The 23,438-nt window shown below is 36.0% G+C and overlaps 3 protein-coding genes across 3 annotated transcripts; 2 read left to right on the plus strand and 1 right to left on the minus strand.

Annotated features, from left to right (window-relative positions):
- The first annotated feature begins 276 nt into the window (after positions 1-276).
- Positions 277-10,353, plus strand: nefr-1 (Protein kinase domain-containing protein). The gene is made up of 9 exons (NM_058760.5): positions 277-357; positions 417-522; positions 5,326-5,787; positions 6,278-6,371; positions 6,420-7,054; positions 8,103-8,267; positions 8,809-8,872; positions 8,924-9,145; positions 10,056-10,353. The coding sequence occupies exons 1-9, from the start codon at positions 286-288 to the stop codon at positions 10,159-10,161; spliced, it is 1,926 nt and encodes a 641-aa protein (NP_491161.2). The 5' UTR covers positions 277-285; the 3' UTR covers positions 10,162-10,353.
- On the minus strand, positions 542-3,400 carry Y47G6A.13 (non-specific serine/threonine protein kinase). Its single transcript, NM_058761.3, has 7 exons — positions 3,307-3,400; positions 3,029-3,255; positions 1,724-2,210; positions 1,363-1,452; positions 924-1,311; positions 792-872; positions 542-688 (listed from the first exon to the last, which is right to left on the minus strand). Exons 1-7 carry the CDS (start codon positions 3,364-3,366, stop codon positions 615-617), a joined length of 1,407 nt encoding a protein of 468 aa, NP_491162.1. The 5' UTR covers positions 3,367-3,400; the 3' UTR covers positions 542-614.
- Positions 10,354-10,503: 150 nt separating the features above from the next.
- Positions 10,504-23,352, plus strand: msh-6 (DNA mismatch repair protein). The gene is made up of 8 exons (NM_058762.6): positions 10,504-10,640; positions 11,701-11,981; positions 13,211-13,975; positions 16,178-16,983; positions 18,285-18,696; positions 19,695-20,246; positions 21,673-22,005; positions 22,975-23,352. The coding sequence occupies exons 1-8, from the start codon at positions 10,505-10,507 to the stop codon at positions 23,248-23,250; spliced, it is 3,561 nt and encodes a 1,186-aa protein (NP_491163.1). The 5' UTR covers position 10,504; the 3' UTR covers positions 23,251-23,352.
- The last annotated feature ends 86 nt before the right edge of the window (positions 23,353-23,438 follow it).

A 23,438-nucleotide genomic window follows, 5' to 3' on the forward strand; every position in this document is an offset into this window, starting at 1 on the left:
AAATAAGTTTTTTTGCAAGTTTTAGCAAGTTGAAGCAAGTTTTTTTATTGATTTTCACCGGAAATCGAGGAAAATTGAAAATGAAACGATTTTCGAGGCAAAAATAAAAAATTTCCCTCCGATTTTGAAGTCCGTGAATGCGCGTGCGGTGCAACTGCGTACAAAACACCAAACTTTACGACAGTGCGGTAAATTCTACTTTTCAAAGTTTGAGCCCCAAAATTCGTTTAATTTTTGTTTAAAACTTTTCTTGTTTATTGAATTATTTACATTTTTTCAGTCGACATGCCGCGTATCAAGCAAGCGCCGACAAAGAGACACTCGTTTAAGCGAATGGAATCGAGAGAAGCCGACGAGGTTCTTAATAACGATCCAAAAAATGAATTTAGAAAAAAAAACCAACAACTTTTTTCCAGAGTTTTCTCGACGAGGAAGAAATCGAACGAATAAAGGAGGAACTTCAACGAGTGCAAAACGAGAAAAAGAAGCACATTCAGAGAATGCAAGCTCGACTCGAACAAAGTAGGCATTTTCCTGAATTTTTTCCCCTCACAAAAAACATTTATTGTCATTAAAGTAGTGAGAATTCTTCGGGAGAATGATTTCAAGTCGCATCAGAAGGGAATTTTGACTTCGGTGAAGTTTCGAGGAGCAATTGCCGGATATACGACGAATTGAAGCTCGTCTCCTGTAAAATAGAGATTTTTGATTGAACAGACTCAAAATGTGCTCAAATTAACAAATTTCGTTCATTTTAGCCCATTTCGAGGTTATAAACATGAAATTCTCACTTGGCAACGCCTTCTTCGAGTTGTATTCCATTTGATCGCATTCAATGGCAGTTTCCATGTCGATTGAATCTCCCGTAACAGCTGAAAAGCAAGTATAAATGTCAATTTCTGTCGGGAAAAAAATCCACTCACAATTTCCCGCTTTCGCCGGAGTCCCATACTGCGAGTTTTCGTTAACCTCCGAACGACTGCTAGCCATATCTTTTGCACTGATCAACTTGTTGCCCTTATCCACATTCAACGTATCCTGCTGCTGTTCACCGGAACTGTTATCCTTCACCTTCTTCTGCTCATCAACCTCTCCAGCAACTTCCGACTCGGCTTTCGCTGACTTTGCTGGAATCGCAGTTTTCATCGAATCGGCAGACAACTCATTCTCCTTATTTTCCTTTTCCTTTTTCTCCTTCTCTTCCTTCTCTTTTTCCTCTTTCTCAGCTTTTGCCATTCTTTCCATCTCGTCGTCTTCCCATTCATATGGATCCAGAAAGTTGATCTTCAGTCTGGTGATAGCCGCCATCAGCTGAAAAATTTCTTAATTGTTAATCGGATTCTATTTCGAGAAAAACGCTACCAGATTATAAATCTTCTCATAGTTCGGGCGATCTGCGTAGCTCAGAGTTCTCAGGTACTCGAAGATTGATTTGAGCTCGTCGGGGAGATCCTGTAAATGTGCAAAATGTTCAAAATGCCGAAAAATGCATTTTCTTGTGAGTACCATTTTTGATGGTTCATTCCGGGTTTCACGTCTCATTTTGCTTTGATCTACGAAAAATGCGGGAGAAGAGACGCAGACATCTCAACTGATTTCGCAGGGTTGCTGACGTCACATTTTTCTGGGAACAATTCCCGCATTTTTTGTAGATCAAAGAGACTTTCTGACACCATGTGGCGTTTCGGAAATTCGAATTTCCCCTGTTTTCAAAAATCCACACCTCAAACAGTGCAAGGTCCTTTGTCGACTTCTTCATTGACATAATTTCCTTTTCATCCTTCAAATTCGACCAGGGAAGCCCGAGAGTCAGATACACGATGCTGTAGATCATTGCCACGAGATCATCACATCGTCCTTGCTCCTTCCGCTCGTGGACATTCATCGAACAATATCGAATCGTTCCTCTCAACGGAATGCGTCTTCTCATCGGGCGAAGCTTCTTCTTGCCATCGTCACCAGCCATCACAAATGTCCGAGCCATCCCGAAATCGATGAGTAACATGACTCGAGCATCTCTTCCCTTGTTGGCCGCGGTCATTATGTTCCCCGGCTTGACGTCTCGATGCACATATCCAGCTTCATGTAGTTGCTTCAAGCCGTACAACGTGAACACTGCGACACGCATGGCCGTGGCGTCGTTGAAGCCTCGCTGAATCTTCATGCGAAGTGCCATCAAATCCTTTCCGCAGAGGGTGGTCACCATGTATCTAGAAAATTCGAGTTTTCGCACAATTCTACGCTTCCTCACTGCAACTTTTTCCCCACGAGGGACGAGGAAATGCGGTTTCTAGGCCATCACGTGGTGCCAGACTGTCTCAATACAGTTTGATCTATGAAAAATGCGGGAATTTTTCCCAGAAAAAAGTGTGACGTCAGAACGCTCTAAACCATGCGGAATCAGATGAGATCTCTGCGTCTCACCTCCCGCATTTTTTGGAGATCAAAGCAAAATAGGACTTTCTGACTACACGTGGGCCGAGGATCCGACAAGATTTAGTGGCAAGCTATCTTACTTTGTTTTCCGCGTGACTTTTTTTGTTTTTCACAGATTTTTCCCGTTTTTTCTTTCATATTGAAACTGATAAATAAATATTTTTGCAAGTGCGAAAGCAATTTAAAAGTGAATACACAATTTTTCACTTGGAAATTGTTTTAGCATCTGCAAAAAAATTTATTTATCAGTTTCAATATGAAAAAACGGGGAAAAATCTGTGAAAAACAAAAAAAGTCACGCGGAAAACAAAGTAAGATAGCTTGCCACTAAATCTTGTCGGATCCTCGGCCCACGTGTAGTCAGAAAGTCCTATTTTGCTTTGATCTCCAAAAAATGCGGGAGGTGAGACTCAGAGATCTCATCTGATTCCGCATGGTTTAGAGCGTTCTGACATCACAATTTTTCTGGGAAACAATTCCCGCATTTTTTGAAGATCAAACTGTATTAAGACAGTCTGGCACCACGTGATGATGGCCTAGAAACCGCATTCCTCGTCCCTCGTTCAAAGAAAAGTGCTGTGCTCCTGCTAACCTGTAAAGCTTCCTCTTCCCATAGTCGATAAGCTTCAGGACATCTCGTGAATCCGTCAACTTGCTCAGCACATTCACCTCGAGTTGCAGTGTTCGATCGAATTCTTCCGAGTCGTACTCGACCTTCATCGCTGCACAATACCCTTTACGGTTCTTGTCCTCCACCTTGTACACGACACCGCACGCACCTTTGCCCAAAAGTGCTTTAATTCTCCATTTGTCGATTATCTGAATAGAAATGGAATGATTTTTGCAATTGAATTGGATAATATAACTTACATGTCCTGGACGCATAACTTTAGATGCCGACGACGATGTAGACTTATCACTATTAGTCATATTGATTTGAATCACCGAAAGTAAAACTTTGAAACTTAGGAATAACTGATTTTTGAATTTATTCAGCCTTTTATACACTTTCTTTTTTTATTTTCGTGAAAGAAAAAACACGAGTTTTAAATTAGTTTTTTAGTTACACGTTTTATAATTTTTTGAAAATTTTTGGCTAAATTCTCTTGTTTGAATTTCCTCCGAATTTCGACCAATCAGCGATTTGCTCCGCCCACTTTTGAGCCAATCAGATGGAGTGGGCGGAGTTTGAAGACGCTGATTGGTCGAGTCGTTCTCCTTTTGGAGGTAATTCAAACAATTGAGCCAAAATTGAAAATTGTTTCGCGATTTTTTTTTGTTTTCTTTTGGCATCTATCAACTTGAAATTATTTTCCAGCAATTCCCGGTTTTCAAAATTTCCGGCAATTTCGGCAATTGCCGGTATCGTGAATTTTCGGCAATTTCGGCAACTGCCGGTATCGTGAATTTTCGGCAATTTCGGCAATTGCCGGTTTTGTGAATTTTCGGCAATTTCGGCAACTGCCGGTATCGTGAATTTTCGGCAATTTCGATAATTGCCAGTTCTGTAAAATTCCGGCAATTTCAGCAATTGCCGGTTTCATGATTTTTCGGCAATTTCGGCAATTGCCGGTTTCAGGATTTTTCGGCAATTTCGGCAATTGCCGGTTTCTTGAGTTTCCGGCAATTTCGGCAATTGCCGGTTTTGTGAATTTTCGGCAATTTCGGCAACTGCCGGTATCGTGAATTTTCGGCAATTTCGATAATTGCCAGTTCTGTAAAATTGCGGCAATTTCAGCAATTGCCGGTTTCATGATTTTTCGGCAATTTCGGCAATTGCCGGTTTCTTGAATTTCCGGCAATTTCGGCAATTGCCGGTTTTGTGAATTTTTGGCAATTTCGATAATTGCCAGTTCTGTAAAATTCCGGCAATTTCAGCAATTGCCGGTTTCATGATTTTTCGGCAATTTCGGCAATTGCCGGTTTCATGATTTTTCGGCAATTTCGGCAATTGCCGGTTTCGTGAATTTTCGGCAATTTCAGCAATTGCCGGTTTCATGATTTTTCGGCAATTTCGGCAATTGCCGGTTTCTTGAGTTTCCGGCAATTTCGGCAATTGCCGGTTTCGTGAATTTTCGGCAATTTCGATAATTGCCAGTTCTGTAAAATTGCGGCAATTTCAGCAATTGCCGGTTTCATGATTTTTCGGCAATTTTGGCAATTGCCGGTTTCATGATTTTTCGGCAATTTCGGCAATTGCCGGTTTCTTGAGTTTCCGGCAATTTCGACAATTGCCGGTTTCGTGAATTTTCGGCAATTTCGATAATTGCCAGTTCTGTAAAATTGCGGCAATTTCAGCAATTGCCGGTTTCATGATTTTTCGGCAATTTTGGCAATTGCCGGTTTCATGATTTTTCGGCAATTTTGGCAATTGCCGGTTTCATGCTTTTTCGGCAATTTCGGCAATTGCCGGTTTCGTGAATTTTCGGCAATTTCACCAATTGCCGGTATCGTGAATTTTCGGCAATTTCGATAATTGCCAGTTCTGTAAAATTGCGGCAATTTCAGCAATTGCCGGTTTCATGATTTTTCGACAATTTCGGCAATTGCCGGTTTCTTGAATTTCCGGCAATTTCGGCAATTGCCGGTTTTGTGAATTTTCGGCAATTTTGGCAATTGCCGGTTTTTTGAATTTTCGGCAATTTCGATAATTGCCAGTTCTGTAAAATTCCGGCAATTTCCGCAATTGCCGGTTTCTTAAATTTTCTGCAGTTTCGGCAATTGCCGTTTTTTGAATTTCCGGCAATTTCTTTTCTGAACATTTTTTTTTTCGATTTTCTAGAGAATCAAAAAATCAGAAATTGTCAATTTTCCCTGAAAAACATCGAAAATCACGCTATTCCACCTTCAAAAAACCTTTGAAAAACCCCTAAAAAATTCAATTTTCAGGTGAAGCTCTAACTTCCGACACTGAAAGCAATGAAGCGGCGAGAAGATCACGTGAACCGGCACGAAATCTCGTAGAAGGATTCCAGAAAGTTAAGGAAAGATATCGATTCAATATTGAACATATCGAGGAAAAATATAAAGCACGAGAAGAAAGTGGATGCCCAGAGTCTCGTGTTGAAATGGATATTCATGGAAATGTTTATTTTCCGGAAACAATGAGCGCGGCTCGTCAGCAGACTTTTGTCAATCGAATGTTTCAGAATTGGATGACTTTAGGAAAGGGAAGTGTTTCGGCACCGAGAAATTCGATTAGCTCATTTGATGGAGATAATCGAGCGTTGAAGAAGTCAAAGCAGCTTGATGATCAGTTTCGAAGGAAACTCAGAAATTCTTACGATAATGTTTTTGAGGATGACTACTATGGGAATGGAAGACGTGGAACAATTATAAGCTCCTCACATGGTAATACTGAAAGGAAAAATTTTTGATTTGTGGGGGCCTTTTGATTCCTGATTAAAATTTGAAAAAAAAAACAAAAAAATTATTAATCTGAAATAGTCATTTTTGCCGGAATTAAAAATTCTGGCAAATCGCTGGAATAGAAAATTTCCGGCAATTCGGCACTTTGCCGGAATAGAAAATTTCCGGCAAATCGGCATATTGCCGGAATAGAAAATTTCCGGCACATTGCCGATTTGCCGGATTTGAAATTTCTGGCAAATTGCCAGAACAGAACATTTCCGGCAAATCGTTAAAATGTTGGAATTGAAAATTTCCGGTAAACCGGCAATTTGACAGAATTCAAAATTTCTGGCAAATCGGCAAATTACTGGAATAGAAAATTTCCGGCAAACCGGCAATTTGTCGAATTTGCCGAACGGCAATTTCCGCCCACCCCTGGTTCCCATAATTGATTGAAAAAAAAACACAAAAATTGAATTTTTTTTTTCAGTGTCAGGAATTCCATTGAGAAGACGATCACCATTCTCGTCGTCCAAATCCACCGCCCCCATCAAAAGTCGTCATTATCGTTCCAGATTCTCCGAGTATGCACCAGTTGCCAAAATCTTTTCAAATTTTCAAATTATTTCCAGAAGTCTCGAGGATAATGTTTTCCGATCCCCCGAAAGACATTCGCGATACGAGGATCGTCCAACCACATCCAATGCCGCGAAATTTGAATTTTCGGACGACGAGGAGAGTGAGGAAGAGGCGACAGACGACGAGAGCAGTGGAAGTGATGAGGATGAAGTTCTGACAGATGAAGAAGATGAGGAGGTTGAAAATTCATCAAATTTGATCAGAAAACCGTTGAAAATGGAGATTCCTTCACCGAAAATTCAAAAAATCTCCCTCTTCACCTTATCCTACACTCCGGGTCTTCCTAGAAATGGAATCAAGCTTGAATTCCCTCAAATTCCCGCCAAACTGGAGATCAGCACACCGAAACCTTTGATTTCGTCATCTTTAGCGGAACCTGAGAATAAGGAAAATACCAAGCCCAATTCTCCATACAGCCTAAGAAAACGGGCTGTCGATAGCTCGAAAAAGCCTGGAAAAAGTGATTCTCCAGCAGTTTCTAGTCCATCCATCACAACTCCAGTTCCTACAAGACCGACTAGACTGAGAAAGTCTGCCGGAAAGCCTGAAGATAATGGAACAGAAAAGTGCCAGAATAAGGCTCCTTATTGTAAGCACTGTGAGCTGCTCAAGGAGGAAAAGAAGAAAGGTTCGGGGATTCTTTGGATAATTGAAAACGCCCCGCCCTTAAACGTCGGGTCTCGTTAGGTAATTGGCGGTGAAACCCAAAAACCCAAAAATTCAACTGTTTTCAAGCAATTTTTCGACTTTTTTTTGCTATAATGTTTGAAAAAAAATTCATTTTTAATGTTATCCTGAATTTTTAAAACCATTTTCCACATTAAAAAAAAAACAGAAAACCACTTCTATAAGGCACAGTTAAGCAAAAAGGTTTCTAGACTATTTCGCATAACTGTGTCTCATGGAAGTGATTTTCTGTTATTTTTTATGTGGAAAATGGTTTTAAAAATTCATGATAACAAGAAAAATGCTTTTTTTTTAAAACATTATAGCAAAAAAAGTCGAACAATTGCTTGAAAACGTTTGAATTTCTGGTTTTTCGCTAAATTCCTAACGAGACCCAACGTTTATGGGGGGAGCGTTTTTATTTGCCGTGGAGCGCGATTGCACCCGGACCAAGGGTGTCGATTTTCCGATTTTTCGATATTTTTCGGTGAAAATCGAAAAATTGAAAAATTGAAAATCGAAAAAAAAAATGTTCAGAAAATTAACCATAAAATATGATTTTTTTTTAAATCTAATTTTGTTCATATTGATGAGAAAAAACATTTAAATTTCTTCTAAAAAGAAGAATAATGGCCAAAATATTGAGCTAATTTTTAAAAAATCGAAATACAACAATTTTTCGATTTTTCGAAAAAAAATTTCGATTTTTCAAAATTTAGCTTAATATTTTTTAATTTTATGGTAAATTTTCTGAACAATTTTTTCGATTTTCCAGAGAATCGAAAAATCGAAAAAATTGTTCAGAAAATTAACCATAAAATTTAAAAAAATATTAAGCTAAATTTTGAAAAATCGAATTTTTTTCTCGAAAAATCGGAAAATCTAAAAAACTAAAATCGAAAAATTTCGATTTTCAATTTTTCGATTTTCCCTGAAAAACATCGAAAAATCGAAAAATGACACCCTTGATCCCCCCCCCCGAATTTACACATAATTTATAGATTTTTCAGCAAAATTGGAAGCGAAGAATATTCCAAGTACGTCTGGAACACCAGTTGTTGCTCAAACCGTCGTGCAGAAACCAGCGAAAAAATCGGAGAAAGTTACACCAAAATGCCAAAGTAAACGACGATCGGAAACTGTGGCAGCAACGGAGCCAGTGACGAAGAAACAGAGTAAGAGGAGCAGAAATTAGTCGAAAATTGAATTTTCGAAGTCAAGGTGCAAGCGCGCTCCATGGAGAAATGAGAGATTTTTTTTTTCATAAATTTCACCCATTTAAGGCATTTTTCGGGTTTTAAAAATTGTTTTTATGTCGAAAAAAAGCACTATTTCGACATAAAAATCTTTAAAAATCGGCCGAAATCGTCGAAAATTAATAAAAATAATTGAATTTCCAGGAATTCGTTTGAGCGCGATTTCACCTCGATTTCAAAAGACGCAATTTTTTGCGTCTTCATAATATCAAAAAAGTGCAATTTTAAATTTCCTAGAAATATTCAACTTCTGACTCGAAATCTAAATTTTTTTTAACAAAAAAAATTAAAGTTTTGTGGTTTTTAACGAACTTTTTTTGTTGTAAAAATGGAGAAAAAGGGGTGAAAAATGCGAAAACTCGACGATTTTCAAACAAAAAGCCTGTGAAATTTACGAAAAATATTCAATTTTGGACAAAAATCGCAAAAAAAGTTGTGAAAAATTCGTTATTTTTTTCAGAATTGAGCGATTCGGATATAATTTCAATTCCTTCCTCGATGGCGGTAGCAGTGGATACCGAACTGTTCGTTTGAATATTTCGCTCCTAAAATGTTCTGAACTTTTAAAATTTCAGAATCGCTGCGGAAAACTCGACTCTCACCGCCAAAAATCTCCCGAAATTCGCAGAAAACTCGCCTGAAGCGTCTGTATGGAGCTCGAGCATCGATCAGACGTGGATTCAAGAAGTGAAAAATGCTCGCGGAGCAAGAAAGGATCCACGATTTTTTGGAGTTCCAGCGAAAGAATATCCCAAAGACACTCCGATGATCAATTTTTGGGTGGATAATCTTCGTTGGTACGGGATTTTTTCGGTCGAAAAAATTTTTTTTTGGCTGAATTTTTGAGAAATATCCGGAAATTGGCTATTTTGTTAGGATTCGGAAAAAAATTTCGGTTTTTTTTTAAAAGCACAGGAAATTTTTTCAAATATCGAGCTTAGTTTCTTGGAAAAAATGTGCAACTTTTGTAAATTGTTCGATTTTCTCATTTTATTTTCGAAAAAAAACGGAAAATATTTTTTTTTGTTGCCAAAAACACGAATAGAGCTTCACAAAAATTAATTTCTACAAAAAATCAGAAGAAAAAAGACAAAAATTTATATTTATGAAAAATATCTTCATTTTTTTTAAAGTTTTTTCGTTGGACACACTTATTACCGGAACAAAAAAATTCTGAGAATGCGTATTTCACAACATAATTGACGCGCAAAATATCTCGCAGCGAAAACTATAGTAATCCTTTAAATGCCTACTGTAGCACTCATGTCGATTTACGGGCTCAATCGATTAAAAAAAATATATAAAATTAAGCAAAAAATTAGTAAAAACAAATGAAAATGGAATACCGATTGAGCCCGTAAATCGACATGAGTGCTACAGTAGTCATTCAAACAAAGAATTACTGTAGCTTTGATATTTTGCTCGTCAAATATGTTGTGCAATACGCATTCTCAGAATTTTTTGGTCCCGTAATATAAAATAATCAGCAAAAAAACCTCCTAGAATAAAAAAAAACTCGAAAATTCCAATATTTGAGCTGAATATTTTTCAAGACTTTATTGTGCTTTGGTATGCGCCTTTAAGGTTACGGTAGTTCCTTTTTTAAATTAAAATGAGAATAAGGGGAAAATTTGGAGTCATTTGAAAATATTTCCCAGATTTTGGTACTCCACTTTTAATTCAAGTTTCTATACTATATTTCTTCAGGAACAAAAACGAAAAAGACCCATTCGACACGGATTTCCGCAGAAGTCTCGCACAGGACAAAAAAGCTCGTCACGATGTGAAAGCGGGCTATGGTGTTCGACGTTAGGGAATTTTTTTTTTGCAGAAATTCCAATTTTCTACTTTGTTAAAGTTCTATTTTATTTTTATATCATTACCGGTATTTTCAGCCGTTCTACTAATTCCCCAATTCCTTTAAAAAATGTTCCTTTTGTTGTAAAATAAGAAATCCCATTATTTTTGCAATTATTTCCGGTTTGTCAAATGAATTATAGCTTAGAATTCTTTATTTTCAAATTTTTTTCTTGCCTTTCTTTGGTTTCTGAAAAACCTTCATATTTTTTGAATTTTTTGACTTTTCCCATCTCTTGGTATTGTATTATTTTTCAAATTCCCAATTTTTCGTATTTTTTTCAACAATTATTTTCAGAATGTCGAAGCGACAAAGCTCACTGATGTCTTTCTTCACCAAAACTCCGAAATCTGAGAAGCCGGAGGAAGAAGTTAAAGAAAAAAGTGTTGAGGAGCCGAAATCACTGAAAAATGATACTCCGAAGATATCAAATGGTAGATTTACGGGCAATATACCGAAAAAAAACTGTTAGAAAAAAATTATAGAATTTTTCTAAAATTATTAAATAAAATGAGTTTTTCTCGAAAATTTTGGAAAAATTTTGCAAAATAAATAAAAAGAACAATTTTTTTATTTTTTCGTTTTCCGACAATGTTGATTGATTTTTCTTAATTATTTCTCGGTTAGGTTCAAAATTTGAAAAATGATCGGTATGGAGTTTGCTGAAACTCTAAAATTTGTCTAAAAACTGGTAAATATCGATTTTTAGGCCATTTTTAGAATTTCAGCATATTCCATTCCGACCATGTTTCAAATTTTGAAACTAACCAAGAAAGTATTGCAGAAAAACGCAGAAAATTCAAAATTCAGCTCGTTATTTTGCAAAATTGAAAAAAAATCATTTGAACAATTTTTTAAAAAGTTATATTCGGTATATGCAGATCCATTTTTAAAGGTGGTGTAGTCAAATTTTTTAAAATTGCTTTATTAGACTCGAAAATTGTCTGAAAACACCGAATTTCATAATGAAACTTCTTGAAAACTTCTCAAAAAAAAAGTTATGACGGCTCAAAAAATGGCCTAAGATTAGTTAAAATTTGAAATTTGACCTACTTGTCAAGCGGCTAGAAACTAACTTTTTTGAAATCACCGTAAAATTTTGAGTATAAAATGTAATTATCTTGCGTTTTCAACTTGATTTAGGTATTTTTAAGTCGATGGACGGCGAGATTTGGTTTAAAAAATTTAAAAATCTCGCCGTCCATCGACTTTAAAATACCTAAATCGAGTTGAAAACGCAAGATAATTACATTACTCAAAATTTAACGGTGATTTCAAAAACAAATAGTTTCCAGCCGCTTGGCAAGTCGGTCAAATTTCCGATTTTAACTAATTTTAGGAAATTTTTTGAGGCGGCATAACTTTTTTTCGAGAAGTTTTCAAGAAGTTTCATTATGAAATTCGGTGTTTTCAGACAATTTTGAGTATAGTGATGCAATAAATAAAATTCGACTACACGTTGTAATTGTAAAAATCATTTAATTTAATTTCCAGATTCCGAAAAGAAGGTCTTGAAACGATCCAACTCAAAAACCGTCAGCTCACCGGTAAAAACTCCAAGAAACGCGTCAAAACGTCCAAAAGTCGTCGTTTGTTCCTCTTCTGAAGGTGAAGATGACGATGGAGATGAGGATTTTGAGATGAAAGAAGCCGAAGAACACGAATCATCGGATGAATCGGAAGCTGATGAGAATGCGAGTGACTGTGAAGTTGTTGAATCGCCAGAGAGCACACCGCAGAGCACACCGAAACGAGGAGGAAAGAAGAAGATTTCGGTACTTAACACTGGAATTCGATTCTTAAGATTATCAGTTATAGCCCTGAAAAAGAGCGATTTTTGCGGCAAATATATAATAAAATTTGAAAAAAAAACTAAAAATTTCAATTTTCCGGAAAATCGAAAAAAAAAATTTGAAAAAATCTAAATGTCCTTCAAAAATTATAAAAATTCCCCAAATTTTAATATATTTTCGAAAAATCGGAGAAATTTCGTTTTTCTATTTTTATCAAAAATCGAAAAAAAATAAATTTTTTATGTTGATACAAAACATGTGAAAACTTTAAAATGTCTACTTAAAAATAGAAAAATTCCCCAAAGTTTAATATATTTTCGAAAAATCGGAAAAAAAAATTGTTTTTCGATTTTGAATTTTTTTAAAAAATTCCGAAAAAAGTTCAAATTCTGGCTTAAAGTCTAATTTTTCTGAATTTTTTTTCAAATTTCTTGCTATTATGAAGCCTACAGCCACAAGGTTTTCTGATTTTTACGCGAAAAAACACCTCGATTATTTTTTGCAAAAAAAAAGCGAAAACTCGATAATTTTCGAACAACAAAACAAAAAAACGAACAACGACAAGTGGAGAATATTCGAGATTTCTATCTGTAAAATTCAAAAATTTCTATTCTGGAATTAAAAAATCATGTTTTCTTCGACTCCACCGCTAAAAAAACACTCCGCCCCTCAACGTTAGGTCTCGTTAGGAATTGGCTGCAAAACCAGAAATTCAAACTTTTTCAATTATTTCAGTTTTCGACATAGAAAATGATTTAAAAAAAAAGGAAAAATAACAAAAAAGTTTGAATTTCCGCAGTTTTCCCGCCAATACCTAACGAGACCCAGCGTTTTGGGGCGGAGTGTTTTTGAATTGGCGTTGGAGCGCGCTTGCACCATGATTTCAAACGGGACAACCAGAGGTGGGCGGCAAACGATTTTTTCCGGCAAACCGGCAAATTGCCGGAATTGAAATTTCTGACAAATTTCCGATTTGCCGAATTTGCCGGAAAAAACGACAATTTGCCGAAAATTTTCGGCAAATTGTGGTTTCGCACTTGTTTTTTTTGGAAATTTCAAAAAACCATTCCGCCAAATCGGCAAACCGGCAAATTGCCGGAATGGAAAATTTCCGGCAACCCGGCAATTTTCCGAATTTGTCGACAAATCAATTTACCAATTAATTTTTAAATAAAATTTTTTCAAACAATACATTACATGTAATATTACAGAAACCTCTCCTCGCTGAAAACACCCCAAAAAGCGTAAAAATGGCTGGAAAATCGAAAAAAGTGATTCCCGACGGAGAAGCCGTGTCGATGGCCGGAGTTTTGGACAAAATGGATAAAATTATGGACGGAGAGGGTGAACGCAAGCGAATCGTCGAGAAAACCACCGGAGCCAAGAACAAGGCAGTGGAGCTGGAGCCCGCTGAAAGATTTGATCATGAATCTTTTGATTTTCTGAAGCCGGATAAAATTCGTGATGGTTTCAAGCGTCCGATGTCTGATCCAGAATATGATCCAAAAACTCTCTGGGTTCCTCCAGATTTTCATCAAAAACAGACACCAGGTCATCGACAATGGTGGACTATGAAATCACAGCATTTCGATACAATTCTCCTTTTTAAAGTTGGAAAATTCTATGAAACATATCATATGGATGCAGTGGAAGTTGTTCGTGCACTTAATATTGCTTTTATGCGTGGATCATATGCTCATGCTGGCTTCCCGGAGCACGCAGCCTCAAAATTCGCTGATCAACTAATGAATCACGGCTATAAAGTGGCTCGGATCGAGCAGACTGAGACACCTCAAATGTTGGAGGAGAGAAATCAGAAAACGAAAACAAAGGAAAAAGTTGTGAGGAGAGAAGTGTGTAGGGTTACATCGAATGGAACACGAACTTATGGAGTTTTGGATGGTGTTGATTTGGGAAGTGCTTCGTCGACGTTGGATCCGACTGCTAAGCATTTGTTGGCGATTAAGGAATTCCATGTGAGACGGAGATCGAAGATCAAAAGTTGCAAAAAAAAATTAAAATTTTTCGCCCAAAAAAAATGTATTTTGAAGGGGGAGTAGAGTTTGTGGGTATTTTAATATAAAATCAGAGTTTTTTTTTCGATTTTTTAACATCGATATTCGGTATCAGGAGCAGTTTTTTTTTGAAAAACCGGAAAACGAAAACTTTTAATTGTTTCGGTTGTTCGATTTTTCAGTTTTTTTCAAAAAACCTTTCAAAAACCCAAAAAATTGGGGGAAAAAACCTCCAAAAAAAACCAAAAAAGGACATCCCCCGTCAGGGCTGTCGTTTTTTGGCGTTTTTGGCAAAAATTGATTTTTTGGTTTTTTTTTGAGCCAAAGAAAAAATTGTTCTTCAGAAATTTTATGTTTTAGTTGGTAAAAAATTGAATTTTTTTTTGGTTTTTTTTTTTTGAGAAATTTTTGATCCAAATTTTGATCCAAATTTAAAGGTGGAGTAGAGTTTGTGGGTATTTTGCTTAAATAGACTAAAACTGGTCCAAAACCACCGAATTTCATAATGAGACTTCACAAAAAATTTTCAAACAACTTTTATGGCGGGTCAAAATTTCGAAAAAAAAAAGAGTCAAATTTTGCTAAAATCTGAAATTTCGCTGGCTTTTCTTTGTCACAGCCGCTGGACTTTAGTTTTTTCTGAAATTATCATCCTTTAATCCTTATTTTGGTAATTTATCTCGCGGAAATTCGTTGATTGAGACAGATTTTAGTCCGATAGGCATCCAATTTTGATCATTTTTGGATGCCTATCGACCTAAAAGATGTCTCAATCAACGAATTTCCGCAAGATAATCTACCAAAATAAGTATTAAAGGGAGATAATTTCAGAAAAATTAAAATCCAGCAGCTGTGACAAAGAAAAGTGTGCGAAGTTTCAGATTTGAGCAAAAGTTGGTTTTTTTTTCGAAATTTTGACCGGCCATAAAAATTTTTGGAAATTTTTTGTGAAGTCTCATTATGAAATTTGGTAGTTTTGAACCAGTTTCAGTATATTTAAGCAAAATACCCATAAACTCTACTCCCCCTTTAAATTTGGATTAAAAAACAAAAAAAAATAATTTCTCCAAAAAAACCAAAAAAAATTCAATTTTTTACCAACTAAAACATAAAATTTCTGAAAAACAATTTTTTAATCTTTTTTTTTGGCTCAAAAAAACCAAAAATAGCCATTTTTGCCAAAAACGCCAAAAAAAACGACAGCTCTGACGGGGGATGTCCTTTTTTGGTTTTTTGGGGTTTTTTCCCCAATTTTTTGATTTTTTAGAAGGTTTTTTGAGAAACCCCGTAAAATCGAACAACCGAAGCAATTAAAAGTTTTCGTTTTTCCGGTCTTTCAAAAAAAAAAAACTGCTCGTGATACCGAATATCGATGTGAAAAAATCGAAAAAAATACCCTGATTTTATATTAATTTTTTTTAATCCGAAAATCCTAGTTTTAAATTCAAAAACGACAAATTTTGCCGCCAGAGACGCCATGCCGCAGGTGTGGATTTACGAGATTTATATTTTTCAGCCATTTTTAATTGATTTTCACAACGATTTTCCCGATTTTTCTCGTTTTTTTGTTGTTTTACATTGAAATTCTAGTGATTTCCCTTAATTTATGACTTTTTATTAATGAAAACAAACTAGATTACAGAAAATATAATATTTCATGTAATTTTGGTGGTTTTCATTAAAAAAAAGTCATAAACTACGGGAAATCGCTAAAATTTCATTGTAAAACAACGAAAAATCGGGAAAATTGGTATGAAAATGTATTAAAAATAGATGAAAAATATTATTCATCTCGTAAATCTACACCTGCGGCACGGTTATCATGCAAAATTTGTCGTTTGAAATAACCGCTAGGATTTTCGGATTTGAAAAGAAATTAATATAAAATCAGGGAATTTTTTTGAATTTCTCACATGGTATTCGGTATCAGGAGCATAAAAAGGTATATATAATTTTTAATTTGAGCCAAAAAACCAAAAAAAAAACAATTTTTTTTCATCACACCACCATAACATAACATTTTTGAAAAAACACTTTTTTGTATTTTTTTTGGTCCAAAAAAACCAATAAAGCCCTTGTGGGAACCGTTAGTCCAACCTCTAAGAAGCAAATGTCCAAACTTATTTTGAAAGTTAAAAATTGATTAATTATATTTTTTTCCAGAACCCAGAAACAGGAAAATCCTCCTACGGAGTGTGCATGATTGACACAACGACTGCACACATTCGTATCGGACAATTTGAAGATGATGACTATCGTTCACAACTGCGTACACTTCTCGCGAATGTGATTGTTGTTCAGGCGATCGTTGAGCGTGGATCCATCTCTTCAACCACTAAATCAATTATTAATGGAATTCTTTTCTCGGTTCCCGTTGAGCATTTACTCCCGAAAAAGCAATTTATGACAGCCGAAGATGTTGTGAGAATTGTTTCAAATGAAGATTATTATGGATCTGATGCTTCTGAATGGCCGGAAGTTCTGAAGGGAATGCTGGAGGATTCCAGTATTCTTCCAAAACCTTCAACCGACTGGCAACTGGCTCTTTCAGCATTTGGAGCAATTTTCTGGTATCTTCGTGACAGCCTAATCGATGTGGATATGTTATCAATGAGGAATGTGACTATTTATAATTCGAATTCTATGGAAAATGATCAGAAAAAGGAAAAGATTGACTGGAACGGAAAGAATCTGATTCTCGACGGAACTGCACTGGAAAATCTGAATATTGTACCAAATGGCAGAGATTCTCATCTCACTTCCCTCTACTATGTCATTAACAAATGCTCCACACCATTTGGCCGTCGACTTCTCCGTTCGTGGCTTCTTCAACCGACTTGTGATCCGAAAAAGCTCGAGCAACGACAGAAAGCCATTAAGTGGCTCGTTTCACCGGATGCCTCGTCATTTATGACGACTGCGACGGCTACGTTGAAAAAGATTCCAGATTTGGATAGACTTTTGCAAAAGTTCGTGCTTTTTCACCGAAAAACGAATTTTTTAAAAAATTTGATCCAATCGATTTTTTCATCATACCAGCAAAAACATAATGTTTTTGAAAAACAATTTTTTTTTGTTTTTTTTTTTTTTTTTTGGTCCGAAAAATCAGAAAAAAACCAAAAAACCACCACAGCCCTTGTGCTGATTACTGTAGAAAATCCCTGAAATTTTCAAAAAAAAGTGCACAGGAAAGAGGCGGAGCGTAATTTTGCAACTCAGGGGCGCGGTTTTTCTATTTTTGTTGATTTTTCCATTTTTTCGAATAAAAATGTTAAAAAATGAAATATCCTCAAAAGAACTAAATTTGAAAAAAAATTCTTTCTAAAAAGGCTAATAAAACAAGTGAAATCGAAACTTTATTGAGAAAATTAACAAAAAATGAGGAAAAACCGTGCCGCAGAGTTGCAAAATTACGCCACGCCTATTTTTCTGTGCGACACTGTTTTTTGCTAAATTTATGGATAATTTTTTTATCGAAAAATTAAAAAATTTTCACGGATATAAATGTTTTCAAAATAAAAATAAGAGTGGTAAACGCGCTATATTGAATTAATTTGGACACCTGTGTACTTCACGTGGAAAAAAAGAAGCAAATTTTCGATTTTTCGCTATTTTTTCCAGAAAATTTGATGATTTCGAGACAAAATCCCGCAAAAAATCCAAAAAGAAGGAAAAACCTGTGCCGCAGGATTGCAAAATTAAGCCCCGCCTCATTTTCTGTGCGACTCTGTTTTTTGGAAAATTCACGGACCGTTTTTTATCGAAAGACCGGAAAACCAAAAAAAAACAGTTTTAATGAAGCAAATTCAAATTTTGAAAGACCCCACAAAAAGGGGATCTGCGAAAAAGGGATCTGGCACTGTGCCAAAAAATACAATTTTTCTCGAAAAAAGAAATACAACGATGCTCCGATATTACGCATCGCGCTTTCTTTAGCGTGCTTTTCAGAAAAAATTGAAAAATCAACGTGCGTTGCATGAGATCTACGTTGATCTACAAAAAATGCGGGAAAAAATATTTGATTTCGCATGGTTAAGAACTTGCTGACGTCACATTTTTTGGGTGAAAAGTTCCCGCATTTTTGGTAGATCAAACCAAAATGGGACAACCTGGCACCACGTGAGATCCCCTATTCGTGGGACCTCCAAATTTTAATTTTTTTTTTTTCAACTTTCACTTTTTTCTGGAAAATTTGATGATTTCAAGACAAAATCGTCCAAAAAAAAAAGAAATATTCACAAAAATCCAATAAATACTCGTTTTCTTCCAGAATCCACACAATTGGCCTCAAATACCGTTCCGAAAAGCATCCGGACAGTCGTGCAATCTTCTTCGATACAATCAAAACAAATCAGAAAAAAATCGCCGAACTTTTGGCCGCAATTGATGGATTCAAACTGTGTAATAAACTGAGAAAAGAGTATATAAAAGTACAAAAAGAGGGTGAAGGATGTGAATTACTTGATGAATTACTTGGAAATGAGCAAGAAATGGAAGAAGTCGATGAGAATATCTACTTTTTCGAGAAAATGTTCGATCGAAGCACGGCTATGAAAGATGGGAAAATTGTGCCGAATGCGGGATGTGATGAGGAATATGATGAAGCTTTGAATCGAGTGAAGGAAGCATTGAATGAATTGAATGATTATAAGGATTCTGTTGCCAAGAAATATAGTTGCTCGGTAATCTTTCAGACCTTTGAGAATTTCGGTGAAAATTGCAGAGTTTTTCAACAAAAAAACCGTTTAGATCCTATTTTCATACAAAAAATAAGCAGAAAATCGGAAAACGAAAAAATTTCAATTTTCCGAAAAATTCAGAAAATTAACCATAAAATATTTTTTTTAAACCTAATTCTGTTTATATTTTTGAGAAAATACATTAAAAAATGTATTCTAAAAGGAAGAAAAAAAAACCGAAAAATATTCTTTTTTTTTGTTTCTTCGAAAAAATCCGAAAAACCGACCCCCTTGATCGAAACGGCAATTTTTTAAAAATAATTTTGAGTGTAATTTTTTGTGAAAAAAGTGTAAAATTTAAAAAAAACGCAGGTTACGAAAATTGTTTTTGAACCAATCAGCGGAAATGGGCGGAGCTAATCGCTAATTGGTCTGTTGCAAAAAATATTTTTTCTACCAAAAAACAAAACTTTTTTTTCAAATTGGGACCAACAACAAAAATCAAATTTCTCTTTGCAAAGCAAAAATTTTTTTTCATCATACCAGCTAATTTTTCGAAAAAACATTTTTGTTTTTGTTTTTTTTGTCCGAAAAAACCCAAAAATCGATTTCTGTCAAAAATTAAAAAAAAAACAAAAAAAACTACAGCGCTAACAGAGAATTTTTCGATTTTTTGATTTTTCGATGTTTTTCAGTGAAAATCGAAAAAACGAAAAATCAAAAAAATTGAAAATAGAAAAACAAAATTTTAGATTTTTCGATTCTCTGGAAAAACGAAAAATCGAAAAAAAAATGTTCAGAAAATTAACCATTAAAATATTATTTTTTAAATCTAATTTTGTTCATATTGATGAGAAAAAACATGAAAAATTTCTTCTAAAAATGGCCAAAAATGGAATTTTTTTTCGAAAAATCGGAAAATCGAAAAACTAAAAATTTTCGATTCTTCGATTTTTCAAAAATCGAAAAACGAACTCCCTTGTTTCAAATCAATTTTTCAGATCAAATTCGTGGATTCAGGAAAAGTAAAGTACCTACTGGAAATGCCTGAAAACACGAAAGTCTCATCGTCATTCGAGCTGAAATCTCGTCGAAAGGGCTTCATCCGATACTCTACACCGGATTCTGAGCAACTGGTCGCCGCTCTTGATGCAGTTGAAAAGGAAAAATCAAAATTGGGTGATGATGCGACTCGTCGTGTATTCGAACAATTTGGACACAAAAATCCAATTTGGTTGGAGACTGTGAAGCTTGTCTCGAGCTTTGATGTGCTCACCTCATTGGCTTTGTTCGCAAAATCTTCTCCATTCGAGATGTGTATGCCGGAATTCGATTTCAACGCCACGGATCCTTATCTGATCGTTGACAAGGGTGTACATCCATGTTTGGCGTTACAATCAAGAAATGAAGTTACCCAGACAACATCGTTCATTGCGAATAGTACCACAATGGGAGCATCTGAAGCTGCTGTGATGCTTCTGACTGGTCCGAATATGGGTGGAAAATCTACGTTGATGAGGCAAACCGCTGTTCTGGCGATTCTCGCTCATATTGTATGTGGAGAAAAATAACTGAAAAAAAAAAACAAAAAAAAACCGTGCCGCATGGTTGCGAAATTACGCTCCGCCTCTATTTATGTGCGGTGCTGCTTTTTATTGCAAAAATACGGAGTGGGCGGCAAACGATTTTTCCGGCAAATCGACAAATCGCCGGAATTGAAATTTCCGGCAAATCGACAGACCGGCAAATTGCCGAATTTGCCTGAAAAACGGCAAAAATGTTCAGCAAATTATGGATTTGCACTTTTTTTTTTTTGGAAATTTCGGAATATCAATTTTAAACGAAAAAAATTTCAAAAAGGCACAGTTTTAAGTATTTCCGTCTTATAAAAAATCCCTCTAAAAACTTCTGTTTTTTTTTTTCAAATTCCGGCAAATCGGAAATCTGCCGGAAGTCAAAAATTCCGGCAAATCGGAAATCTGCCGGAAGTCAAAAATTCCGGCAAATCGGCAATCTGCCGGAAATCAAAAATTCCGGAAAATCGGAAATCTGCCGGAAGTCAAAAATTCCGGCAAATCGGAAATCTGCCGGAAGTCAAAAACTCCGGCAAATCGGCAATTTGCCGATAAAAAATGCCGAACGGCAATTGCCCCTGGATTGATCGTTTAGTAGTTTTCGCAGAACTGGGAAAGCAAAAATTTTCGATAAAATTTGAAAAAAACGAGGCCGATGAGAAATATTCAAAATTTTGTAGATGCAAGCGCGCTCCATGGCCAAATGAGAACGCCCCGCCCCTAAACGTTGGGTCTCGTCGGGAATTGGTTTTCAATTATTTTTTGCATGACAAAAAGTTTGAAAAAACATATCGAAAACGACGAAACATATAACAAAAATGACACCAAATACCTAACGAGACCGCAGTTGGGGGGCGGAGCGTTTTATTTTGCCGTGGAGCGCAATTGCACATCTCGATTTCGATCGAAATTCACATTTTTCTGCGATTTTTGCAAAAATAATTGACAAATTTGAAAAACGAAACAACGAAAATTAACGATTTTCCGAACGAAAAATAGAACATGCGCCTTTAATACCGGACTACTGTACTTTTTGAATAATAAAAACACTGGGTTCTGGCCTTCCTCCTTGAATTTTTCACGCTCCATTGACAATCGCCTGCCGGACAACTCGTGGGAAAGTGTCGTGTACTCCACACGGACAAATAAATTTAGTTTTACAACTAAAATCGAGCCGCGACGCGACACGCAACGCGCCGTAAATCTACCCCAGATATCGCCGAGCCAAAATGGCCTAGTTCGGCAAACTCTTCCATTTCAATTTATGAGGGAAGCCAGAAATCCGTGAAAAATGAGACTATAATATAAAAAAAAGATAAAGGTTTTATAATTATGGGTCTTGGTGCGAAAATATTCACAGAAAAAAACAATTTAATTATAAATTGGAATAATTCTGTGTTTCCAGGGTTCAATGGTTCCTGCCTTCTCGATGCGGCTCACTCCAATCGATCGAATTTTCACTCGTATTGGAGCCAACGATAGGATTATGTGCGGAGAATCAACATTCTTCATTGAGCTAAAAGAAACTGATATTATGCTCAAAAATGCGACAAAGCATTCTCTCTTGCTCGTCGACGAGCTCGGTCGTGGCACAAGTACATTCGATGGAACTGCCATTGCTTCTGCTGTTTTACAAAAGATTTCTGATGATTTGGCGTGTCGAACATTCTTTTCTACACATTATCACTCGATTTGTGACTCATTTACTAATCATCCGAATGTCAGATTGGCCCATATGGTGCGTATATTATACAAACGTGAAAATTTGAGATTTTTCCGGGTCCCGCCACGCCCGAATTTTATCAATTACAAAATTACGTGCACCTGGAGTAGCGCGAATGGAGATTTTGTTTTAAAAAAATCCAAAAAAAGCCTTAAATTCAGAAGTACCACAAAAGAAATACGACAAAAATCGCGTTTTTCAATTTTGGCTAAATTCCTTCCAAAAGGAGAACTGCGACCAATCAGCGAATTTACAAGTGGGCGGAGCGAGTCGTTGATTGGTCGCAGTTCTCAATTTGGAGGGAATTTAGCCGAAACTGAAAAACGATTTCAAAAGTTGGATCTTTCATTTTTTTTGCGATTTTTATTCGTGTGTTCTTTTGTGGGATTTTTTAAAGCAAAATCCCCATTCACGCTAGTCCGCCTTTAAAGGAGTACTGTAGTTTCCAATTCCTTTAAATTTTCATTAAAGGCGCACGAATTTACTATAATTGGGTCTCGGCGCGCGTTTATGGTAGTTTGTTTAAAAACAATTTTTACACTTAAATTACTTCATTTTTAGAGGAGCGGATTTTGTGGTTTTTCTTTTTTTTTTCTGTTAAAAATAGATTTAAATCAGTTTTTTTTATTAAAAATGTGTGTTTTTATATTTTTTTTGCCTGAAAATGAATAGAAAACTGATTTTTACCTGAAAAATGAAAATAAAACTACAAAAATCGCTAAAAACAAAGCAATTTCATTGACAAATAAAGTTGTTTTGCGCGCCGAGACCCTTCCGAATATACCCGTGCGCCTTTAAGAAGGCACGCCTGAATCTAGTGAGAATTGGAAACTACAGTACGCCTTTAAAGGCGCACAAACTACTTCGCTTTAAAAAAAATCGATCGTGTCGAGACCCGGAAACTTATTTTTCGGTGCAAAAATCACAAAATTTCACATTATTAATAAGCTTTATATGCTAATTAATTGATTTTTTCTCTTTCAGAAATGTGTCGTGGATAAGGAGAACAATGAGGATCCAACAATGGAAGATGTCACTTTCTTATACGAACTCGAATCTGGAATTTGCCCAAAATCCTACGGTTTCTATGCAGCAAAACTGGCTGGAATTGACCATCAAGTCGTTCGAAATGCCTATTTGGAAAGCAATAAATTCGCATCAAATCTCATCATTGATCCCAAAATCCGACATCTTGTTGAATGTGCTCGTGACGATAATTTTGATGTTGGAGAGTTGAAGCGAATGATTGAAGCCATCTAATTATTCTTAAATTTTCAAATATATTTGTACGCATATTTTTTTTACGCTGCCCGTGTCAAGATTCGCCCATTTTATCAAGATCCGGTCATAAAAGTCTGTAAAATATTTTGTTTCCGATCAAGGGTGCTGGCGAATATCCCGCTATCGCTCGTCTCTGCAGTTGCCATTGCCAGGAAAATCCATGATTG

The sequence above is a fragment of the Caenorhabditis elegans genome, chromosome I (assembly GCF_000002985.6).
Source record: "Caenorhabditis elegans chromosome I".
In the NCBI taxonomy this organism is placed as follows: domain Eukaryota; kingdom Metazoa; phylum Nematoda; class Chromadorea; order Rhabditida; family Rhabditidae; genus Caenorhabditis; species Caenorhabditis elegans.